Here is a 21896-nt window from a genome sequence, read left to right on the forward strand (position 1 = left end):
CCCATGCCACATTTAAAATATTATAATTATTATACACTAATGTTTAACAATACTATAAAGCAAAAATTCCATCAATGTTAACTTCCACTTTTACCTCAATTAACATTGCTCGTTCTGTTTTCATAACAACTTCCAGGAGTGGTTTAACCAGAGTCTGTGGGGCAGCTGGGATCAGATGGAATAAATTTATAATTGCTGAACAAATCTTCATTTCCTACAGGTAAAAAGAAACAGGGTGAATTAAACATTACCAGCTACAATGTATAATAACAGTATCACACATCTTACTTATTTGTTCCTGTCTGTATTAGCACTGCCAGCAACCAAATGTAAAGGGTTAACATTTATACAGCATCTACTGACCATAATGTATGAAATGATTGCTCTTGTGGCAGTCTGCCCTGCCCCCTTGTAATACCATGGTTTAAAGTTTATTTTCTGTGTCAGGATAGTGGGGTTTTACAGGCAAGAGCTGAACACTGTGTACCAACACTGCTGATGGGGCAGTTCCAGAGTGCTCACTGCACCACACCAAGTGGCTCCTGCATCAAACAGCCAGACCTTCCCACCTAAACAATTTGTCATTCACCCCCCACACCCCCAGGTTACATGAGAGGGAAAAGAGAGAGAGTTTTCTCACAGCACTGCTCAGTCTGTCTTGCAAACAGCTTGTTACTTCAAAGAAAAGTCAGCTCTGTTCTCCCACTAGATATTAAATTCTCCAGAAGCCCAAGATAATTTTACATCTTTTTTTTTCATTGTGTGATTTAAATGCAGACTGTATTTCAGTCAGCTAGAGTGGGGATTTCCTTCAGTAAGAAAAGTGAAAGGAAAGAAAGAAAAAAAAAAAAAAACAACAAAACATCCGCTCTCACATTTCTCTAAAAGCAAGTTCTAGTGGGTGAAATATTATCAAGGGCACTGTGATTCCTCAACTGAATTTAAACATCAAATATTAGGCCCCACTCCTTTAAAAGGATCTGCACAGATAGACCCCAACAAAACTACTCTCACTGATTGAAGTGCAGGAAGATGTGACAGATTCCTTCTCAAGTGTCTGGTGTGCACCTCCCCCTCAACATACCACTGTTTTAAACCAACTTGAAAAAAAATTACAGATTTAGGAGACTAAACACATAATTACATAGACAACATCAACAAGAAACATTAAAAGAAGGAGAATTCCCAACTAAACGTGATTTAGGCACAACTAAAAACTGGTCTAGAGGTGCCACATTGTGGTCTAAAAGACTATTGCTGCAAAAAGATATGTAAGATATCTCTAATCATCACATTTGAAAAGGGAATCATAAGAGAAGAATATGAAGGCCTTAGAACTACTCTGACCTGAATAATATGTGTTTAACTGAAAAATGCACAGGGCTTTAGTTAAAACACAAGAAAAATTCTATTCACCTTCATTAGAGAACATCTAGGACTCATACAAAGCAATGACCAAATTCACATTTAAAAGCTCTCTTTGCAATGACAGGAAAGATAAATGAAAAGCCATTAAGCCATTTCCACATTTTAAGGGAAATAAAAAGCCAATCTAATTTCATCCTAATTTGAAAAACAAAGATATTAATGAAATTCCCCCCATTTTTTCCTAGTTCCAATAATAAATCTCAACACTTACATTAAGTGATAAGTTAACATTAATAGAATTATGGGACTTCTGGCAATCTACATAAAACTACACTGAAGCAGGAATTCCCATCAGGGCTGTGTTGCTGAGAGCACAGAGTATTGACATAACAGTACAATTTTCCATTTACAAGACAATTAATCAGCTTCCCATAGTTAACATTGAGGCCATTAGTTTCAATGGGAGAGAGATTTTAATGTGATCTCAACAAGTAAATACTGAAGGTGGTTTTAATAAATGTAATTCAAAATTAACTGGGATTATACTATCATTATGTATAATTTTCAAAAGACTGTGTTAGGAACATCAAACATATCAGTGAAGAAAAGAGGGATTATGCTGCTGAGCTCATCAGCCATTCCAGTGAAGAACAGATTTCTAAGCAGAAAATCCTGAGGGGGAAAAAAAAAAATCCTTGAGCTGTTCCCACATCAACCTGTAAGTAAAGTCTTTAAAGTAACCCTTGTAAGCAGATAAGAAGCTCCTCTCACTGAGATTTCTAACAAATATTCAATATAGATACAAGTTCGTTAGCTTGTAACAAAGCAGCAGTGTGTAATCACTTATGGCAACAATTACAACTGAATGAGTTCTGTAATTCTCAAACATTAATACCACTTGTTTCTTCTCTTCTCACATAAAAGCTTTCATTAACTTACATTTCCATCACTCCGTTGTCCACCTTTGTGTGTAATAACTACAACTTCCATCCATTTACGCAGGTGTTGCTATAAAGAGAGGATAATTAGCATTATTCTTTTAATTAGACTGTTCTATTTTAGCATAGACTACAAGAAAAGAAGAGGAGGGAGAAATAATTCTTTGAAGAAAACAAAGGGAAAAATTATTAGCTATTTTCATTCCCTCAGATTGAAGTTTTCTGTTGCTAAAAGCCCTCTCCATATTCCCTAAGCAGGGATTATAAGAGTACACACATTACACAGCACAAAAAACTTAAGTCTGATAGGCTTACACTTGTTTAATCATTTGCTTGATATGTATGCATTTAAATATTTAAATATCCATGCCAAAAGGATACAGAATTCTCATACACAGTTTAAAAACTGCAAATAAACACTGCAATGCCTTCCAAAATTTAATAAATCAAGAAAGCACCAACACAGACTTAGTCCATTAGGAATTAAAACTTATTTTCAAGGTACTTTTGGCACCTGGCTTAAAGATAAATTTGTCCAAGCAGACCTTAGCATAACTAGGTAAGTCTTCATTAAAAAATAACATCTCTTAACTTTTTGGTTTAGCAGCTCTTTAGAAATTAACTCAAAATACGTAAAGAAATCACATTTTTATTAACCATGAAACAAAAATCTTTCAATTCCAACACACACATTGAGTCACTACTGAATTGTTCTTTGACTTTACACCAACACAAATAGTAGCTAGAGGAAAATTTCTTCTGGAAGAGCTAAAGAAAAAGCTTGAATGGACTTACCATCATCTGATCACAGAATTTATCATTGAAGGAGTTTGGGAAAAGTCTGGTGACTGATGTCAAGCGATTCACAACGTTCAGGGTCAGACTTCGATAGTCCCCCAACATCATCAGCAATGGTCTCATGTGGGTGTGGATTTGATCAACTTCTATGGTAGCTCCTTCCAAGAACTGCAAAGAGTACATGACTAAGATACTGTATTGTCAACAAGCCATCAATAATAAGCACATCCCCTCTCGTGACCAGAGTGACATGAAAAGACATCTGACTTCTGGTCAGTCAATGGCATAAACAAATGCAAGCAGTTACATGTCAGCTTGTTTTCATTTAAAAGAATAGCATTAAAATCTTGCTGACTTGGAATTAGGCACAGTTATTGGACAACAAATCACAATGAATGAATATCTTTTTCCCTGTCCTTCCAGCTGGACAGAAACACTGAATAGATTTGCTGCAGTCCTTACCCAAGAGCTTATAATGCTTAATTTCAAGCTGGATAATTTTTATGGCTAAGTTCAGGCCACCAGAAAACCACATCTGACGAACTTTTATCAGTGTCATTAACAAAATCTGAACAGAGCAGACAGTATTTCCTGCAGAGAACTTTCCCAAGCTTTGTGCCAAGGAAGTTAAGGCAGAGGGAACAGTGGCCTCCAGAGGAATGCTGTTTAACACAGTCACCTTTCTCATGCACGCTTCTCCTGCCTCCTGCAGTTCGTTGTTGGTAGAATTCAGTGCCTTGAAAAGTGCAGCAATGATCTTCTCCCTTGACTGAGGCAAGTAATTGCAGGCAGCTAGAGCATCTGCAAATATCAAAGGAAACGTGTTCTCTTTGTTAACACAGTTTCAAAAGAGAGGGAAAATAAACCCTAATTCTACACCACTTCTAGTTTCTTTTTATGTCATCTTGAATTACAAACAGCTAAAGCCTTACACGCATTGCCAAAAACAAGATGCATCACAAAACAGTGAAAGAATGGGAACTCTATTAGTGTTCTCCAGTTTTCCTAATGCTATAGAACATAATTAATCTTAAAATGTTTAGGGTTCATTTCAGAAACTAAATTCTGCTCATTAAGAAAGCAGCAATACTTTCCCATTACTCTCTCCATTAAACTGTGACCTCTAGAGAGCAGTCATCAGTCTTCCAGGGCTCAGGTTTTCTGCTGATCCTGGGAAGCAAACTGCCCATTGCTCACAAGGACACTCAACTACATCAAACTCTGTGAAGGGAGTTTTACTTACTTAGGGCTGCAATTCGAAGAGGTACAAGTGATGGAAGACTTTTGTAACAAGGTAGTTTCATTAAGGCAGAATCTTCAGCCTCACACAAATTCAGTAACTAGGAAAAAAATAAACAATCATTTTAGCATCGTGACTCACATTTGAAATTGTACCTTTCGAGTCTCGTTTCCTCAGAGCCAAGTTTATGGAAACACATGAATCAACCTTCAAATTTCACCTTTAGAAAGTTTTTAAATGCACAAATAAAAATGTGTATTTTTAACAGAGAAAGTACTAACATCTTTACTAATAAGTATCTACATTCAAATATAAGAAGATAAAGTACCTCTGTGTAGAAAACCTTGTGCTCCACAACATTTAGATCCATTGTAAACAACCGGGGTTGCAGGGTTGTGCAAAATGTATTTCCCTCCATCAGGCCAATCTGGGCATTGGCAGGCTGATGCCGAAGTAAATGCTTTTTAGGAGGAACCATGTCCTGGAGAACCTACACAACACAATTTAGATGACTGAGTTAGTATCCTATTCAAACGATCCCACAGACCCAGGCACTGAGAAGACACCACTGGTCATGGCTGCACATTTCTATCCATTTGCTCCAGATGTATGGCTTGAGAAATCATTAAATAAGAAGTATTTCCTAATTTAATTCAGCCAGTTCACAAAACAATGCAGTGCCTGTAATTAATACATATTCTCTATGAACACATCTATTATATTTAATAATTTCACATGACACTATAAACAACCAAGAAATTCACATAGATTGAAGCACAGCCAGGAAAGCATTTCTGCAAATCCAAACTGGAAAACAACTTTAAACTCAGGTTCAGTAGGTATTTCTGCTTACCTCTTTATGTGGCTCCATAATCACTGTGACACTTTTTCCAGTGACCTGTGCAAGCACCTGCAGTGAATGCATGGCTTGTTTCCTCACAGTAGAGTTTGGAGAGGTCACTTCTCGAACAAGGTCATGTGTTACATGATGGAAAGACTTTTCTTGTGCTGCCAGGATTTCTTCTGTTTTTTCTTCATCTTTTAAAGGAGTTGCACATCTAATCAAGAGCTGTTCTAACGTGGTCTTTGCCATTGCAACTGCTCCATTGGAAACCTGGGGCATCACAAGATTATTTTTATTAACTAAGTACAGAACAAAGATCTCAAATCTACACACTACTCACCAACAAATTTAGAATTTAATTTTAATGAATCCTGTGCAAATGGCTAAAACCATATAAAAACAAGACTTAAACAGAACATATATTCAGATAGTCTTCCCACCAATCATCCCAAAATTGGGAGCTGCAGTACAACGTAATTTTATAAATGACCTCAAGCACTGGAACCCTTCACAATGTTGTCACCAGGTGATTCACAATGACAAATGACCGAGCAGATGGTTCTCTAAGTACATATAACTACATACAGTTTTTTGGTAAGATGAACACCTTTCAAACTAAACACAAAATGAACAAAAAAACAGTGGCTTTTGTGCATGTTTTTCAGGACAAGAGGAAATGTTCTCAAGTTGCACCAAGGGAGGTTTAGATTGGATACTGGAAAAGAAATTTCTTCAATGCAAGGATGGTCAAACATTGGAATAGGTTGTCCAGTGAAGCAGTAAGTGTTCAAAAAACATACAGATGTGGCACTTGTGGACATGGTTTGGTGGTGAAGATGGCAGCGTTCCATTAATAGCTGGACTTGACCATTATTTCCAAGTAAACTTAATGATTCTATGACAAATGACAGTGAATCCATGTTCTTTTGTTGATCTGCATGGGGCCTGTGAATTTCTACTCTGAAACAAGTGTAATCCCAACAACTTCTGCAAAGTTATGTGGAAAAATCCGACCTCATTCCTAACTTTGGGGTCTTGGTTTAAGTTAAAATGACTAAAATTCACTCCCAACTATTGCAGATACGATGCATTCTGAAGCTCAATAAAATTAAGATTAGCAAGAGTTCAGTCTGTGTGAATTGAAGAACAGACGTTTTCCCCATGCAATTTGATAGAATTCATTCATTACTTACCTCTCCAGTCAAATCCATCATAACAAAGAGAAGGGCCTTCAGGAAAGTTTGCTGGTTCTGGAGAACCCAGATCAGTGGCAGCCGTTCCATAAGGAATTTAATTGACACAACACCTCCCAGTTTAGCATACCAGGCTTGTTCGTAACAGCAAGCACATAAACGTTCCACTATGTACGAAAACAAGGGAAGCTGACAAGCCTGGAAACAAAGAAATGGGTCAGTTTGCCTTTTTTCAGCACACTGGTAGCCTCCAAAATTTTAGAGGCAAAATTGTATCGACCGAAACGAGACCATTTAAATGCACTTTTAAAAAAAAAAACCTTACCCTTTCTTTTGAACCCAAGATGATGCTCGCAACATCAAATATCACTGCTAGAGCCACCTCCCCTATTTTGCAGAGCTCCTTCTCCTCATAAGCCATGCAGATTGCTATGGCATCAATAAGCACCAAGGGATCCATGCCTTTTGACCCGTTTTCTTCACTGTGAAACATGGCTGTGCTAGGCTGGCTTCCCACCTGATAGCACTGCAGCAAGAAAGGACCTGCAATTTGTAAAGGGGAAGAAAAGAGAGAGGGGGGAAATAAAGATAAAACAATGGATATTTCAATATGAATAGTCTTTTAATTAAATTTTACTACTCCTCAGACTAGCTGATGGCAGAACCAGTAAGCCCTGTGCCTATTTGCATATAAATGAATTGTAAAGCATTCTTCACTTTTAGAAGAAAAAAAGATTACATCTACTTGAATATTTTCTTCTATGCACTAGACTGTGCCCTGCAAGATTTAATTAAAATGAAGAATCATAAAAATTCAAGTTACATTAATTTGACAATGGAGAGTGATATGCCTATAGTATGTCTTTTCCCCAATGACTTGTCATACAGCCCAAATCCAAACAAAAAGTTTTCTTCATAAATACAAGACACTGCAGTGCTCTGATGTTCAGTTAGTTCCTCTAATGGTCCTTCAAAAGCATGAGAGGAAATAACCCACTTAAAGATCATCCACAAAAATTACTGTGAGCATCAAGTTACACAAATGCTCTGGAAGTATCATGGAATCAGCAAGGTTGGAAAAGACCTCTGAGATCATCGAGTCCAACCTCTGACCCAACAGCACCTTGTCTACTAGATCATGGCACTGATGCCACATCCAGTCTCTTCTTAAACTCCTCCAGGGATGGTGACTCCACCACCACCCTGGGCAGCCCATTCCAATGTCCACTCTCTCTGTAAAGAACATCTTCCTAACGTCCAACCTAAACCTCCCCTGGCGCAGTCAAAGATTGAGCCCTCTTGTCCTAAAAACTATAAACTGTTCCAAGCTGCAATTATTTCACTGGCTGCAGCATTTTGAGAGTATTATTAGGTGATTGATTGTTTTCTAAAACCTGCTTAATTTTCACCACTCAAAAGAGTTTAGATACAATTCATCCACCAGCAAAATAACCCAACACAGCTGCACAGAGGTAACTGTAACATCAGGGGTTCCTTAAACAAATTACTGTGAGCAAAAACACAAACTTCTCCACCCCTCTCAGGAGAGGCCACAGGATGTGTGTCCCCTTCACTCACCACACTGCTGAGCCACTGCCACCATGGTGTAGTGGCGGATCAAACTGGCCACGAAGGGCAGGGCACTGGGCCTCAGGTCCTTGATGACCGCAGACATGAACGCTCCTGTCAGCGCCTGCTCGAAGGTTTTCCGGGCCGGAGTGTCCTGGGCTTTGTATCGGTGGGAAATGATCACGCTGGGTATGGACTTCTCAGTGAAGCTGAAAGACAGCAGAACTTCATTATCATCCTAAACTGCAGCACTGGCAGCTCATTCACAACCATGGGCAAGTACTTGATTTAAGGTTTGCTCTTGATATCTAACTCCTTCTCCACCTCCTGTTTTCCCCTCATTTTGACAGAGCTAGGCCAGTTCAGTTGGTCCAGATTAATTTTGTCAGCCACTGGTCTCAAACATGATGGATAGCTCAATTTCAGCAGGAACATTTAAAGGCAGTGCTTTAGAAGAAGCCACATATATACAACTAATAGGTATACAGGCATCACACTGCAACTCAATTACAGAATGTCATTTTCAATATTTTGACATTTTCCCCGTTTTTAAAATGACATTTGATTTTAATCTTGAATGATTGAAACAGTATTTATCAAATCACTGCCCAACAAAACCTATTCATTGCAAAGCTATATTTATGTCAAATCTAACAAGCCCAAACTGTGAAAGCTATTATGCTCTTTAGCTACATTTACTGTGCTTCAAGAGTTGAAGTCAGCACACACTTTTTGGGCAAAGATGTTCAAGCTGTCTAAAAACAACACACTCATTAAGTATCAATGACTAAAATTGTAAAAGATGTAAAAGAGAATTCAATAAAAACCTCCCACACCAAGACAAAGGGAGTTTATGTGTGTGACTATGCTATAGTTTAGTGGTTAAATGAAACTGAATTTTGTTTCACTCTAGTAAAAGGTTAGATGTACATACAAAATATCCCACTCTAAATTAATCTTTAAAATACAATTGTGTATCAGACTATTCCAAATATTTAAATATATGAAACTAAAATTAATTTTAAAAAGAAGTCTGATCACAGGTAATAGATTATACATTGAACTAAGAAAACTAAAACTAAACTATGAAACATTAACACAAGTCATTGGCATTAAATACTATGCTAACAAAATTCCTTTTTACCAGTAGTTAAAAATCCCATGAACTGCACAGACCAATCATTGCCTCTAAACGGGGTTGTTCTATAGACACTATAAATTTTACATACACATTTAGGTTTAAAGAACTGTCATACTTGGGATGTGCAAGGAGCTGGTATAATGCATGTTTATTGTCATCCAGGCTCATCATCGCCACCAGGAAGCACTTGATGACCTCCCAGGCCTGCCTGCGGTAATAGGGCTCCGTGTTGGCGCTCTTCAAACAGTCCAGGGCAGTCTCGATTGCCTGGGGTGGGAAAAGAGAGAGCAACCAAACACTTGTGCTCTTAGCATTTACAATTCACCAAGGGAACGGGGTCATTAATGTATATTAAAAGTAGTTTTTAAAGTAGGTACAATTTGGAGTTAAGAAATGCACAGAGTGTCTATACATGCTAAGTTTCACGGCAGATACATTTTTTTCCACAGTCAGAAAACATTTCAAGTTGTGAGGCAAACCTTCGTTCTCTTTCTCCTCTCCCTCAAAAGGCATTTTCTTCACTTTCCTTGCAGCAGTAATTGCTGTTCCTAATCCCAATGTACTCTATGTATACAATGCATTTATATCCACATGTAAATGTACCAAAAGTACTCTGTCTTACAACAGAGTAATTTGTATTTTCCATGCATGATGAAATGTCCCTGTAAGCAACTTCTAAACACGGCTTACTTAATGGAAATAGTACTCTTCTTTTGCAAGAAGATTTAATACATCTGCGAATAATTCAAATCAATTTCTTAAGATATGAAGAGGACTAAAAAAAAGGGGGTATATCTCTTTAGGAAATGTCTATGTTTTTTATATATATATATTCCTGCTCCTCATCTAAGCAACACACTGAAAGTTCCAACCTTACCCAGTCTGTGATTGTGTGAAACCATTTACTTGTGCCACTTTAGCTCCCCATTCTATCACTTTGTAAGAGCAGAACAGCAAGTCTAAATCGATTATTTTAGGGGTGACATGTGACACAGTTTATATGGGAAGCAAAGAAAGAACTGGCAGACACACCACGTAGTTTATGGAGGTCTTACAGGCAAACAAACTTAGTAAATTTTCCTTTATTACAGCTACTTTTAAAGTTGGTTTCTCAGCACTGAAAGTAACTTTAAGCCCTTACCTTTTCCATTGGGAGCTGAATGGATGCTTTGCAGTCTGAAAATTCAATCGTAATACTGGGGCCTTGGATTTCCGTGACCACATATTGCAGTTTCTGGGACTCCTTTAACATCTTCCTGTTACTTCCCCCGAACTTGCCGAGCACACGATAGGCCACGTGGGAAATGCTGTCCGCAGGGTTGCGCAGAGTGCGCCACAGAGCCTGCATTTCAAACGGCACAGGGGCTGAGCATCTCACCTCAACGTTTTTCAAGTTTAACATAAACAAGTATTTCAAGGATAAAGTATGTGCAAGCACTGCATTAGGGGAAATAGCCACATTTAAAACATTGTGCTGAATTTTAGCCACATCACCTTCATTGCATATATAGGACTCAGTGACATGTTGGCTTTTCTTGATTTTTTTTTTTGTTTTGTTTTTTAATTATCCAATTCTAATCATTTTCTCATTAATCACTGCTCATTAAACATAGCAATATTATTGCTACTGAGTCCCACATCTTAATGTTACCCCTTTAACAAAGTATATATAGAAGGAACAATTCATTCACTTCTAATTTTCAGAGTTTTCAGCTTAACAGCACAACACCAACTGTCCTGTTACACACACATCTGACTGGTATGGTTCTCATGGTAGATTTTTCAAGTTTTTATAACCAAAGCTTCACACAAATCTCGAACAATATTTAGCAAATCAATGACCTCTTGTGGTCCAACAGGAAACAACACGTTTACCTGCATTAGCTCAGCTCGAACTGGCTGAATATGATCATACAGAAAGTCAGGCTGCAAGTTATCCACACAGAGTTCCAGAGTTCTTAAGCCTTGGCTGACCAGGGTCTGGGATCCATTGAGAGCTGACACCAAGGGGTCCATCAGCATTGGCAGGTAGGGCAGCAGTGAGCTCAGACGAACAGGCACAGTGAGGCAGAGCTCTACAAACAAGTCCTTCATGTGCTGTTTATGAAGCCCACTTTGTAACATATTAAGTCCTGCAAATCATGGATAAGTTACACTCTCAAAGGAAAAAGACAGCACCCAGCTTATTGTTACAAGTTGCTATTTCCTAAAATCTGCAGAGTTTACAGCTCTGTAAGTAATGGATTTACAAAATATAATACCATCCATAATTCTAACTTAGATCTAAGGATTTCATGCAGAGAATGTTTTTTTAGGGACATGCATACAGAAGGGAAGAGTATCTATGCATATTGCAAAGTTTGATATTAGATTCAATAAAGCAGCATTTGAATACAGCAGATGAAAAAAAAGAAAAGATAATTGGACTCAATCCTCAGCCTTGTAACAACAAAAAAATCCCACACAGAACAAATTGTTTTTAAAACATTGGGAGTCCTGAAAAGAAACACTTAATGAGTTCAAGTACATTCACTGTCCCATACAGACTAAGCATATTCCCCAAGTTATTTTTGTCCCCATGAAGATTCCACATATTCCCATAAACCAAGCAACCTCTTCTACACTGCCATGTTCTACATAATGATTCATTGTTAACAGACATACTTCCTAACCACAATGAAAACTGTCCCTACAGCTGTAGATGAGAACCAGTTACAGTCCTGGAATAGTTCCAATTAGCTTGTCCTTAGGTTTAAGTAGTTCTCCACATTTCCTTGTTCATCCTCAATATCTCTGGAACACAGTCCTTGCAAGCACAAATGCTCAATTAATCAAATTGATTGTTATTTCCACTTCTTTCTGCAGACTGGTACTACTTGCATTTCTATTTATAATGCCCTTGCAGGTGCACACACATGCCCTCAACTGCAGAACCACCAGAGCTTTGCTGCAATGCTCTTCCCAAAAAAACAGTGATGGCCTGGCAATGTTGCTTCTCCTACTCACTTGTCCCTCAATGCTTTATGCCAACAAAGTTACCCATAGCAAAAAACCCAAAAGAAACAAAACAAGAAAACCCCACCAGCCCCACAATGAAAAGCAGAAAAACAAGCAGCAGAAATTGTGAAGCAGCCAAAACTATGGAGCCTGAAGCAGCTGATAGCCACGTTCAAGATATTTAATCAACTGCTAAGCTCAAAATCAGAAGTTACTTATCAGTATTAGGGCTTTAATTTTGGGGGGGGGTTAATTACAGAACATAACTTTATTACTACTATTTACATGAAAAGAAATCAGCAGGTGGGGTGGGGAAAGAAGGTGTTGTTCTACCTTGCAGTAAGTTTGGTAACAGCGGCAAGAACTCTTGGTATAACAGATCATGACTGCCTCCTCCAATAGATCTGAACAGTGCTCTGAGCAGCAGGAAATAGTTATAGGGCTCTTTGGCAGTCTGTGCAAGTTCCATAGAGCTGTTCACAATCTTGTGCAAATGTGGCTATGAAGAAAACAAAGCTTGAAGATTAATAAAATACCCATTTTATCATCATCGTACTGTACAAGAGTTCAGCATGAGATTCTGCAAATCTGACACAGTGAAAAATATTTGCTCTACAGAACCTGGGGATGTGGAGCCAAAAATCAGAGGCGTCAGAATGACAAGAGAAGACACTTGACAATGTCAATTTACTCCTGATTTAACTTCATCACTAGTTCTTAATTTCATTTTGAAAGCAAATTCTTTCAAATTAAAAAAAAAAAGTTATGGAACTGGTGGCCTTTCTGGAGCAGAGGACAGTAACAGTTTGCAGGAATCATTAAAGAGAGTTGATAAATACAAGTATTCTCACAGATCAGGGACAAACAGTACCACAATTCTGGATTTTATTAACATCTAAAAAGCTCTCCACATTGCTATGCAAATGGCCTCCATCATTCAATTAAATTGTCTACCCAAGGCCCCTGTCATCAATCCTGCAGAAACAAAAAAAGTAACAGAAGCATGAAACTGTGAAGGTAGTAAATTGCACTCTTTAAATTTCATCTCCAGCTTATAAAGTCCAAATGACCTTGATTCTGACAACAAACTACAAGAACTTAAGCAAGATCATATGAATACTGCTTCATATTGCTAATGAATATTGCTTCATATTGCTGTTAGCTTTCAAAGAACCTGGAAAATTGGTGGCCCCCACTCTGTTCTACACAGTTGCCTGTATCAGAAATTTTGTTTGGTATAAGGTAGAAGGAAGAGAAATTAAATGATGGGAGAACGATCAGTGGTCCATTAAAATCTTAAATATCCTTTCTAAGTATAGGCAGCTGTTGCTTTTATGAGAAGTGTACACTCTTGGTTCAAGCTTAGCATTTCTAAATTCACTGAATAATGAGATGATCTCATCAACATAAATAGATCCTTGGAATACACAGACAATATGTTGTAAATGGAAAAAAGCAGCATTCCTTAAACCCAGATTTTTCAAGGGCATAGAAATATCTAACTCAAGAGGTAAATGTCATTGAATATGACAGGAGCAAAAAACATTCACCAACACAAAAAAGTGATTTCAATCCAAGCAAAAAACTCTTATGTTAAAATGGAAACAAAGGCGAAAAATATGCGAGATGGGCACCTTCTGACCATGAAGTTCCGTGGCTTTATGGCAATCACAGAACACAGTCATGGGTCAGCCATTTATACTCAGAATTAGGACATCACTTCATAGTTTCAAATACAAAGCAAACATTCACAGAAACCATCTCTTACTTGGTATTTGGAAAGAAATGGAGATGTATCACAAATAGTGCCTCAAGTATTAAAGGACTCTCAAATGCTAGGCAGAGCAAAACTTTTAAGAGCCTTGTTTTTAAAAAAACAGACTTGTTTTTAACACAAATGACCTTTACCTTCAGCATTTGCTCATTTTCAGCTGCAAACAGTGAAACAGAGCCAAAGACTAACTTGAACAGCTTGAGATACAGATTGGAGAGTTCCACGTTCGAGCCCATTTCTGGCAGCCGATCCAGGAGATACTCCACCAAAATGGTTGCAAAGAGGGCAGAGGTAGTAGGGTTTGCCAAGAAGGAATTGGCAACAATCTAGGAAAGGAAACCACAAAGAAGTTATTATTGCTGTAATAAAAATAACAAAAGGATAAAAGCACTATCCATTAAAAAATACAAAGCCAAACCCTAAGACTAATTTCTTTCCCCATCTCCACTGCTACCAAAGTGATTCAGGGTGTCCTCAGTGGAAAACAACCATATATGTAACTTAATGTTCAAGTTTAAAGTTTAATTTTAAATGCATATTATAGGATTTGCATTCTGTAAAACAGTAGAACATTAACACAACGACCTGAACAAAACAACAACTCCACAGGATTCAATACTGTTCAAGAATAAACTCCATTCATGTCTTCTAAACTGAAGTGCCCATGTTTGGACTGCATCACTTAGTCTGGAAAGGTTTTTTGAAAATCCCTCTTCACATTATTTTCATAGACTATTTTTTCTATAGACTGCTTCCAGTCCCACATGCCAATTTCAACCTTATTTGTTATAATTCCACTTCAGTCATATGTATCTCAAGGCATAAGCTATTTCCTACATGCTCTTTATTATCAATTGGAAAAAGTAAACAAAAACATACCTGAAGAGCATAGTTTTTGGAGATTCTCTCCACCATGTAAGGAACAGTAGTTTGAAAGATTTCTTTGAAAGTTAAAGGGTTCATCATTGTGAACACACCAGCAAAATGCTCCAGAACTTCCTTTTCCTCTTTCATCCTGACTGTCTGACAGTTTGCCACTCGAACATATGTCTGTCCATTTCCTGCTATTTGAACCTAAATACAGCAATTGAGAAAACACACACACCAGTTACAGAATTTGAATAACTTCCCCCCCCATTATTCTTAAAATACCTTTGGCAAAAACCCTTAGATTTAATAGGTTTCACATGCAAGCCCCATTTGATTAGAAGCTGGGCACAAGAGCCAACCACGACAAAAAGATTAAAATAGAGCTTTTTCAGCACAGATTTTAAAACTGTGAAGTTAGGAGTGGAAAAAGATGAGAGCAGGAGATATCAGTGCATTTGTAAAGCTAATTAATACCCAATCACACACATTTACATTTCATCAGGACTGTGTGTAACTACAGAAGATTAACACAGATGTGATAGCTAAACTATCTCTTTCAAGAAAAGATTTAATCCACTACATGAATTATTTTTAGTCTGACTTGCCTGCATAAACACAGACAATAATGGCTGTTAAGAAAACAATCTGGTCCTTGCAAGTGGTGCTTTGAAATTCAGAGGTACTAAGAAAAGACTTGCTGAAAATATACAACATGTGAAATTTGTCTTTCAGCTGACAAGTAAATCCTTAATAAAAGATCTAACATAAAGCAACTGTATAAATCAAAGTGTGATGTAGGCAGGTTACATACCTGATAAATATCTAAAGCTTGCATTGCATATTTTACCAGTTTTATATAGATTTGTGTCTCCTTAGGTTGCAACTGTTTATTGGGAATGAACTGTGCTTCTGAAAGAAGAATAAGGTAGTAGTTAACCATTAGTACTTTATTTGCTTTCATGCTAGAGAGTTTTAATTGCAGAATTATGAGAGATAAATGCAATTAAATATTAGGCAGCTTTACCCCCAGGAGCTTTGCATGACGTGATGCCCCACGTGATCGTCTTGACGCCACAGACCAAGGTTTTCACCAGGCTCCTGCAATCCGTGACCTGGAATGTCTGTTTATCTTCTTTTTCCTTCTCCCCTTGTTTTTCAAACACAGGTACTGGTGCAGGGGCCACTGGAGTGGCTGGGGCAGGAGATGGAACAGGAACAGGGGCTGCATTTGCTGCTGTTGGGACCCCGGGTAACACGGCTTCAGCAGCCCCGAGCTCAGACTGGGGCTTGCACTTCTTAAAAATGACAGAGAGCTGGTACCGTGCTATGGTGTGGAACTTGAGAACAAACACCTAAGGCACAAAGAGGAAAAGGTAAATGAAAGAGTGAGGAGGGGGAAAGAAAATGTTTATTCCTCAAAAATCATTCTAAATTTAAAAATACTAATACTGCGAGTCAGCATATCGAGACCAATGAAACTCAACTATTTCTGAAGTCATTCAGGTGTAGCAAACATTTTTAAGCCTATCATCAAAGTAGTTTGCTTAGTTTAAACAATTGGTGTATTTCCCATTTAAACAAAAAAACAAACAAAAAAAGCCCTCCAAAAATCCTCCACTTAAAGATCCTTAAAAAGGATCAGTAGGTCTTCAAAGTGAAGATATTTCAGATTTTACAGATTGTGTTGTGCTATACCAAGGACCTACGAGAAAATCCTCTTTCAGGTTTAAAAAAAAAAACCCACACCAAAAAGAACACACACATAACCAGAAGGTATTAAAAAAGGTTACAACTACAATTTAAAATAAAATAATAATTAAAAACTCCCATCAGTTAAGCTACCACAAAACAGACATTCTTTGAAACAAGTCACCGGATGAAGCTGATTTCACAAAGCATCTCCACTACACTTAACATGTTATCTGAGCTGCACAGCATTTTAAAAAGCCCTTCTCTGAAGCACTAAAGTGAAATACAGTCCACAGGCTGTTCCTACCCATTCTCATTTCTGAAGAAAGGAGAAGTTAAAATGTGATTGACAACATACTGTAAAATAGGATATTCAACATGTTATGAAACGCTTTAAACAAATCAATACCTCCAGCATTCTCATAAGAATATCTCTACCATTTCCATTTTCCTGTTCACTTTTAGACCTGATACAGTCTACCAAATTCAGGAGAAGCTTGCAAGACATGGTCTGGATACTGCTGGGCAAGGACTCATCATCGATGTTCTTGGCAAACAACTGGACAGCCAGAGAGAGGTCGTTGAGTGGCAGATGCTGGCGGACGTGGTGCACCAGGTCTGCCAGGGTGCTGTATGCCAGGGGCCTGCCAGGAAAAACAAAGAGGGAAGAAAGCACATTGAGTACAGTTAAAATTGTTGTTAATTGGACTTAACAAATAGTTCCTGCCTGGGGCTATTTCCAAATTTCTAAATGTGAATTTTCTATTTTTACAAGCAAACATGGAATTCACAAGGCTTTTTTGGTTACACAAGAGAATTATAACCTGTACAATCTACCCCAAGATGTAGCAATCTGTCCCACAATGCTGGTGTTACCTCTCTGATCTTTTTTGTTTCCCCCTGCAGAACATCCCAGTACATTTTTTCATCTACCACAGTTCAGAGCAGATTAGCACATTTTAAATCACGTTCTGAGCACTGTTGATGAGCTGTTTCACAATTAATCATTGCTGATTCATTATTCCCAAAGCCGTTATGAAAACTGTTACATTTTAAAAATCATTGGGTTTTAACTACCAGGTTAAGCATCTAGGACAGTGAATACTTCAAAATCTGAAACGCTGTCAATTAGGTACACTTGATACTTAAGCAAGAGGAAATAATTCTCCTAGTCCCTGTACTTTATTATGGTCAGCAAGCTCACTGAAAATCTAGGCTATTGAAGACGCAGAAAGCAAATATTGTCCCCATTTACTGTTTCAATTGCAAATGAGTAAGTTTTAAGGTACTCGTTGATAAAACAGTTTATTTCTCATTCAGATTTTACACTGGACAAAAGACTTAGGGCGTTTCATGAAATATTGGGCAGATATTGAGTTGATTTCACTGTGACCACTGTTTTGGTTCTGCTCTGCCACTTAATAAAATGAAATCATTTTTATTCACCCATTTATCTCATTTTGCCCTACACTCACCCTATCATGCTAAAGAATTAAACAACAGCCTCTCTTTACAGCAGCACAAGCCCTGCCAATAAAACAATCTAATAAAATTAGTTCTTTGAAGCAAAGATTTAGGACCCTATACAGGCATTCCTGTAAATATTAATAACTTCAAAAGTACCCAGCCCTGCCAGGCACTTAAAAGAGCTTTTCTAAGCTCTGGCCTACCTTAGTGTCTCTCGGGCAGTGTACCCAGAGCCAATAAGTATAGATTCATCAAACAGCTTGTCCATGCATGGAATAAATTCTGTAATTGAAAAAACAGAGAGAAAACTGAGAATGCTACACATAATGATTGGCAAAGGAAAGAATCAACATTAAGATAGGTAAGCATTAAACCACTCAACCTAGGTATTCAAACCTAAGTCAGAAAGTGGTTTTATTACAAATTTAATTCCTGAAGCTTACAAAAGGCTCAGTTCAGAAGTTATTAAGGAGAGGCTGAAAAAAGTAGAACAAACAAGCTAATTTCTTTAGAAAAATAGCAAAGGAACAGCTTTCCATGTGACCTCAATTCTAAACTCCAGAACTAGGAAACAAGCTTAGCTTTTTCTTTTGGCAATCTAACAAGATTTGAGACATCACACTGCCCCAGAACTGCTGTTAGCAGAAGGAAAAGAAAGGAGATCACGCAGTAAACTAAGTACACTCATCTCCCATTGTGCAATTCTGTCAAAATAGGACATATCCACCAAATCTAGTTACTTGAGGCAGACCAAAAATGGCTTTCCTCTGCTAGTGACAAATATTATGAGTAAACATAGAGTATGAGCTTTTGGCAGAACTACTTCCATTCAGGTTAACAATCAGCATTATGAAATATCCATACAATTGTAGGCACAACTACAAACCATCACAAATTTGCACTATCACATGGTAATTACATGGAAAGCTAGAGAAGCCAGTTGGTCAGTCTGCCACTTCATTCAGATTATTTTATTTTTAAGATAAAAGAAAAAATGCAGAATAAAAATCACACCTACACCCAAAATAGTCAGAAGTATAACACAGCCCCCAAAAAATAAGCAATATGCCTCCTAAATACACAGAAATAGCTGAAATCTTTCCAGTTTACAGGCACATTTTATATAAAAAGTTTGACATACGGCTCCTCAGGTCTGTTGTCAGGATGTGCTTGGCAGCAATCAGAAGCTCCTTCCTGAGATGTGCTGTTTCAGCTGGACAGTTGGAGAGCAACTGCAACATTCCTTTGACCATTTGCTGAGAGTATTTAGCCACTAATTCCTACAACAACAAAATAACATGAGTACAACTATTATGATGCTGTGTTCTTGCTTTCCGTTTGCAAAATAACATTCAATTAAAATGCATTTGTTGCTCTTTGAAAAGTCTGCTTCTAAGACTAAAATATAATAGTCATTAAATAAATACCCAGGGAGGGGGAATGGAACATTTTTACTTTGCATTCACATGAGGATGCTTCTGAAAGGATAACCAAGTACAGCTCTACCTTCTAATTTGCTACACAAATGCTCCTCTCTCCAGTCCCTGATGCACTGTGGCCATGCTGGTCACTTGCCTGCCATAAAGCAACTAGAAATCTGTTGCATTAAGTAACAAAGTAATAAAAATGCATCCTACCTGGTAAATTCTGATGATGTAAGCCAGAAAAGACAGTGTTTTAATCTGAGCAGCGATAAAATCAGCATACAATTCCTTGTTGTAAAGTTTATGTTGTCTGAAAGTAAATTGAACGGTGGTTACGGTTTTGTTCCTCCTCTTTAATACTTTCACTCAACAAATCCCCCCAAAGTTTCAAATTACATCATCTTCTAGTGAAGCTCTTGCTTCATAAGGGAATAAAATCACCATGGGAGAGCCCATTTTCAACAAGGCCTCTGCCATTCAAACTCCCAGCAGCACCTTGTGCTCCAAGCAGAAATGCCCAGCCCTGGGGTAGCCACACAATTTTCAGCTTCCTAAGAAAGCCAAGCCAATACAAAGCATCAAATATTTGGCTCCTTTTCCCTAATTGGAGCAATTTTTTTTCTCCAAGCAATACTCCCTCCCACAGACTTGTCTGACTCTCTCAGGCTTCAACCACTTATTCACACCATGGATTTTATCAGAGGCATATAAGGGAAATATTCAGATTTGCTAATTACTTCATCTAAAGGACTTTGACTATTTTTAGTCAAATAACTGTTGCTGCTTTTGAGATTAAAAGCAGCAGGACCATAAGCAAAAATCACAAAATACAAAACAACCAATATTTTAGATCCTACTGAATGGCAGGTTTAAATAGTTTATCCCAAATATCATCAAAACACTTTTAAAATTCTCTTACCTTGCTTGAGCAGAAACTTGTATTATAATAGTGTTCATAATCAAGGGCACAAATTCAGCTACTACATTATGAATGTTCAGCTTGTAGAGCTTAAAAAAAATAAAGTATTATTAGAGAAATTTTCAAGTCACACTTGCAGTCAACTTATTTGAGAACTAATCAGAAAAAATTAAGACATCTCAGCAGTTTATTTTTAGACAATATTTTAATCTCAAAAATACATTACATTAATTTTTGTGAGCCAGCAGAAGTTACACAAGCCATTCAGAAATGGGAAATATTTACATGCAAAACAGGCAGTAAACTAACCTGATACATGAGAACAACAATAATAGGTAGCTCAGCCAAGACCTTCAGCGATAAAGATCCTCTGGGAATTATTGAATGCTGAAAGAAAGAATAGATGCTTTATAAACAGCTTAATTATTAACTCAAAAAAGTATTTAAAATCCAGTTTTAAAAAACCTGCTCATTTAATAGCATTATATTTGGCAATACTAGCAATTAAAAAGCACAAAACCATTTGGCATTATATTAAATGAAAATTCTGTAATTGGAGCTGCATAGGACATACCTGAAAAGTTTCAATCAACTTCTAAAGATAAATTTTGATAAGAGAAAACAAAAAAAGAGTCTATTATGTTTACTTGGCCTTCTGATTTGTGGTATTGTGACACAGTCTCACAGTAAGGAGCAGGTAGAATACTCACTGTTCTGGTCTCACTGTCCTCTCGCTCAGGGTTTACTTTCACCACGATGGTTGTGATCATTCCCACCATCTCAGGGGTAGGGACAGTGTTCTCTGGAATCACCTGAGGGTTCTCAAAATACCGATTCTACAAGCAAAGAGCAGAAGAAAAAGATAATAATGCCACTAATAGTCAAAAGGCCTTTTATCCCCTTAGAACTCCTCCAGAAGATTTTTCCCCGGAGCGGTTTTTTCCTCTCCACAGGTGATGTTTGAACTGCGGGGTCTGTCAGGGCCGGACACACAATCCGCAACCTCTCCCACTGCAGAGAGAAGTGGAAAAGCACCCCCACCCACTGGGGTTCTTTTGCTACACAAAAACATCCAAACAGTTACTCTGTATCAGGGAGGAAGCTCAGACATCCCCCTCCATCCCTTCCCCCAGAAAAAGACACATTTGGCTACATGGAAACAACTATAGCCAACGCTCTGGAGCTTTAGTGTCCGACTGAAGTTCGCCTCAGTTTTCTCCTGCTGGTGATCATGTGCTAGAAACAGAAGGTTTTCCAAAACAAAATCTAAACATCTCCATTTGTAGACCTATTTTTGATAAATATAGTCACTAAAACTGTATTTAATTTGGATCACTAGATACAAAAATAATGGTGTCAATATCTATAAGAGATAAAATTAGGAAATAAAAACTAGTTTTCTGACTACAGCAAGGGTAAGTTAAGAAATAAAAAGCTTACCACTACTTTTGGAAGTTCCTTGTAGATCTGTTTCACAAAGTCCAAAAAATGATGGATCTAGGAAGGAAAAAGTCAGTTTACCATAAATAAATTTAAAAAAAAACCCACACCTTTTTAGAATCTCTTTGTTTACAGTACAATTCCATAAAATGTCTACTCAACAGTACAGTATATTTTTCATGACAATTGAAAATAATCTGAAAGTGTCCTCCTATTTCTTTAAGT

At 37.6% G+C, this 21896-nt stretch overlaps 1 protein-coding gene across 3 annotated transcripts in view; it reads right to left on the reverse strand.

The window, feature by feature from the left end:
* The window catches only part of TRRAP (transformation/transcription domain associated protein), a 72653-nt gene that overhangs the window by 46222 nt on the left and 4535 nt on the right, over nucleotides 1–21896 (reverse strand). For 2 of the 3 annotated variants that reach the window (XM_050317393.1, XM_050317394.1), the window contains 26 exons: nucleotides 21672–21728; nucleotides 20942–21067; nucleotides 20541–20618; nucleotides 20232–20320; nucleotides 19526–19622; nucleotides 19030–19168; nucleotides 18092–18170; nucleotides 16831–17065; nucleotides 15757–16084; nucleotides 15544–15641; nucleotides 14742–14936; nucleotides 13997–14188; nucleotides 12422–12587; nucleotides 10967–11223; nucleotides 10233–10433; nucleotides 9180–9358; nucleotides 7960–8159; nucleotides 6707–6924; nucleotides 6382–6579; nucleotides 5198–5458; nucleotides 4673–4834; nucleotides 4348–4444; nucleotides 3784–3905; nucleotides 3102–3272; nucleotides 2308–2376; nucleotides 95–214 (listed from right to left, as the gene is read on the reverse strand). In XM_050317393.1, coding sequence (XP_050173350.1) covers nucleotides 95–214; nucleotides 2308–2376; nucleotides 3102–3272; nucleotides 3784–3905; nucleotides 4348–4444; nucleotides 4673–4834; nucleotides 5198–5458; nucleotides 6382–6579; nucleotides 6707–6924; nucleotides 7960–8159; nucleotides 9180–9358; nucleotides 10233–10433; nucleotides 10967–11223; nucleotides 12422–12587; nucleotides 13997–14188; nucleotides 14742–14936; nucleotides 15544–15641; nucleotides 15757–16084; nucleotides 16831–17065; nucleotides 18092–18170; nucleotides 19030–19168; nucleotides 19526–19622; nucleotides 20232–20320; nucleotides 20541–20618; nucleotides 20942–21067; nucleotides 21672–21728 — 4134 coding nt within the window. The remainder of the gene's footprint in view (nucleotides 1–94; nucleotides 215–2307; nucleotides 2377–3101; nucleotides 3273–3783; nucleotides 3906–4347; nucleotides 4445–4672; nucleotides 4835–5197; nucleotides 5459–6381; nucleotides 6580–6706; nucleotides 6925–7959; nucleotides 8160–9179; nucleotides 9359–10232; nucleotides 10434–10966; nucleotides 11224–12421; nucleotides 12588–13996; nucleotides 14189–14741; nucleotides 14937–15543; nucleotides 15642–15756; nucleotides 16085–16830; nucleotides 17066–18091; nucleotides 18171–19029; nucleotides 19169–19525; nucleotides 19623–20231; nucleotides 20321–20540; nucleotides 20619–20941; nucleotides 21068–21671; nucleotides 21729–21896) is intronic. The other variant, XM_050317395.1, reaches the window with a different exon arrangement.

Source organism: Myiozetetes cayanensis, unplaced genomic scaffold (genome assembly GCF_022539395.1).
Source record: "Myiozetetes cayanensis isolate MyiCay16 unplaced genomic scaffold, myiCay2020 scf20-37, whole genome shotgun sequence".
Classification (NCBI taxonomy): domain Eukaryota; kingdom Metazoa; phylum Chordata; class Aves; order Passeriformes; family Tyrannidae; genus Myiozetetes; species Myiozetetes cayanensis.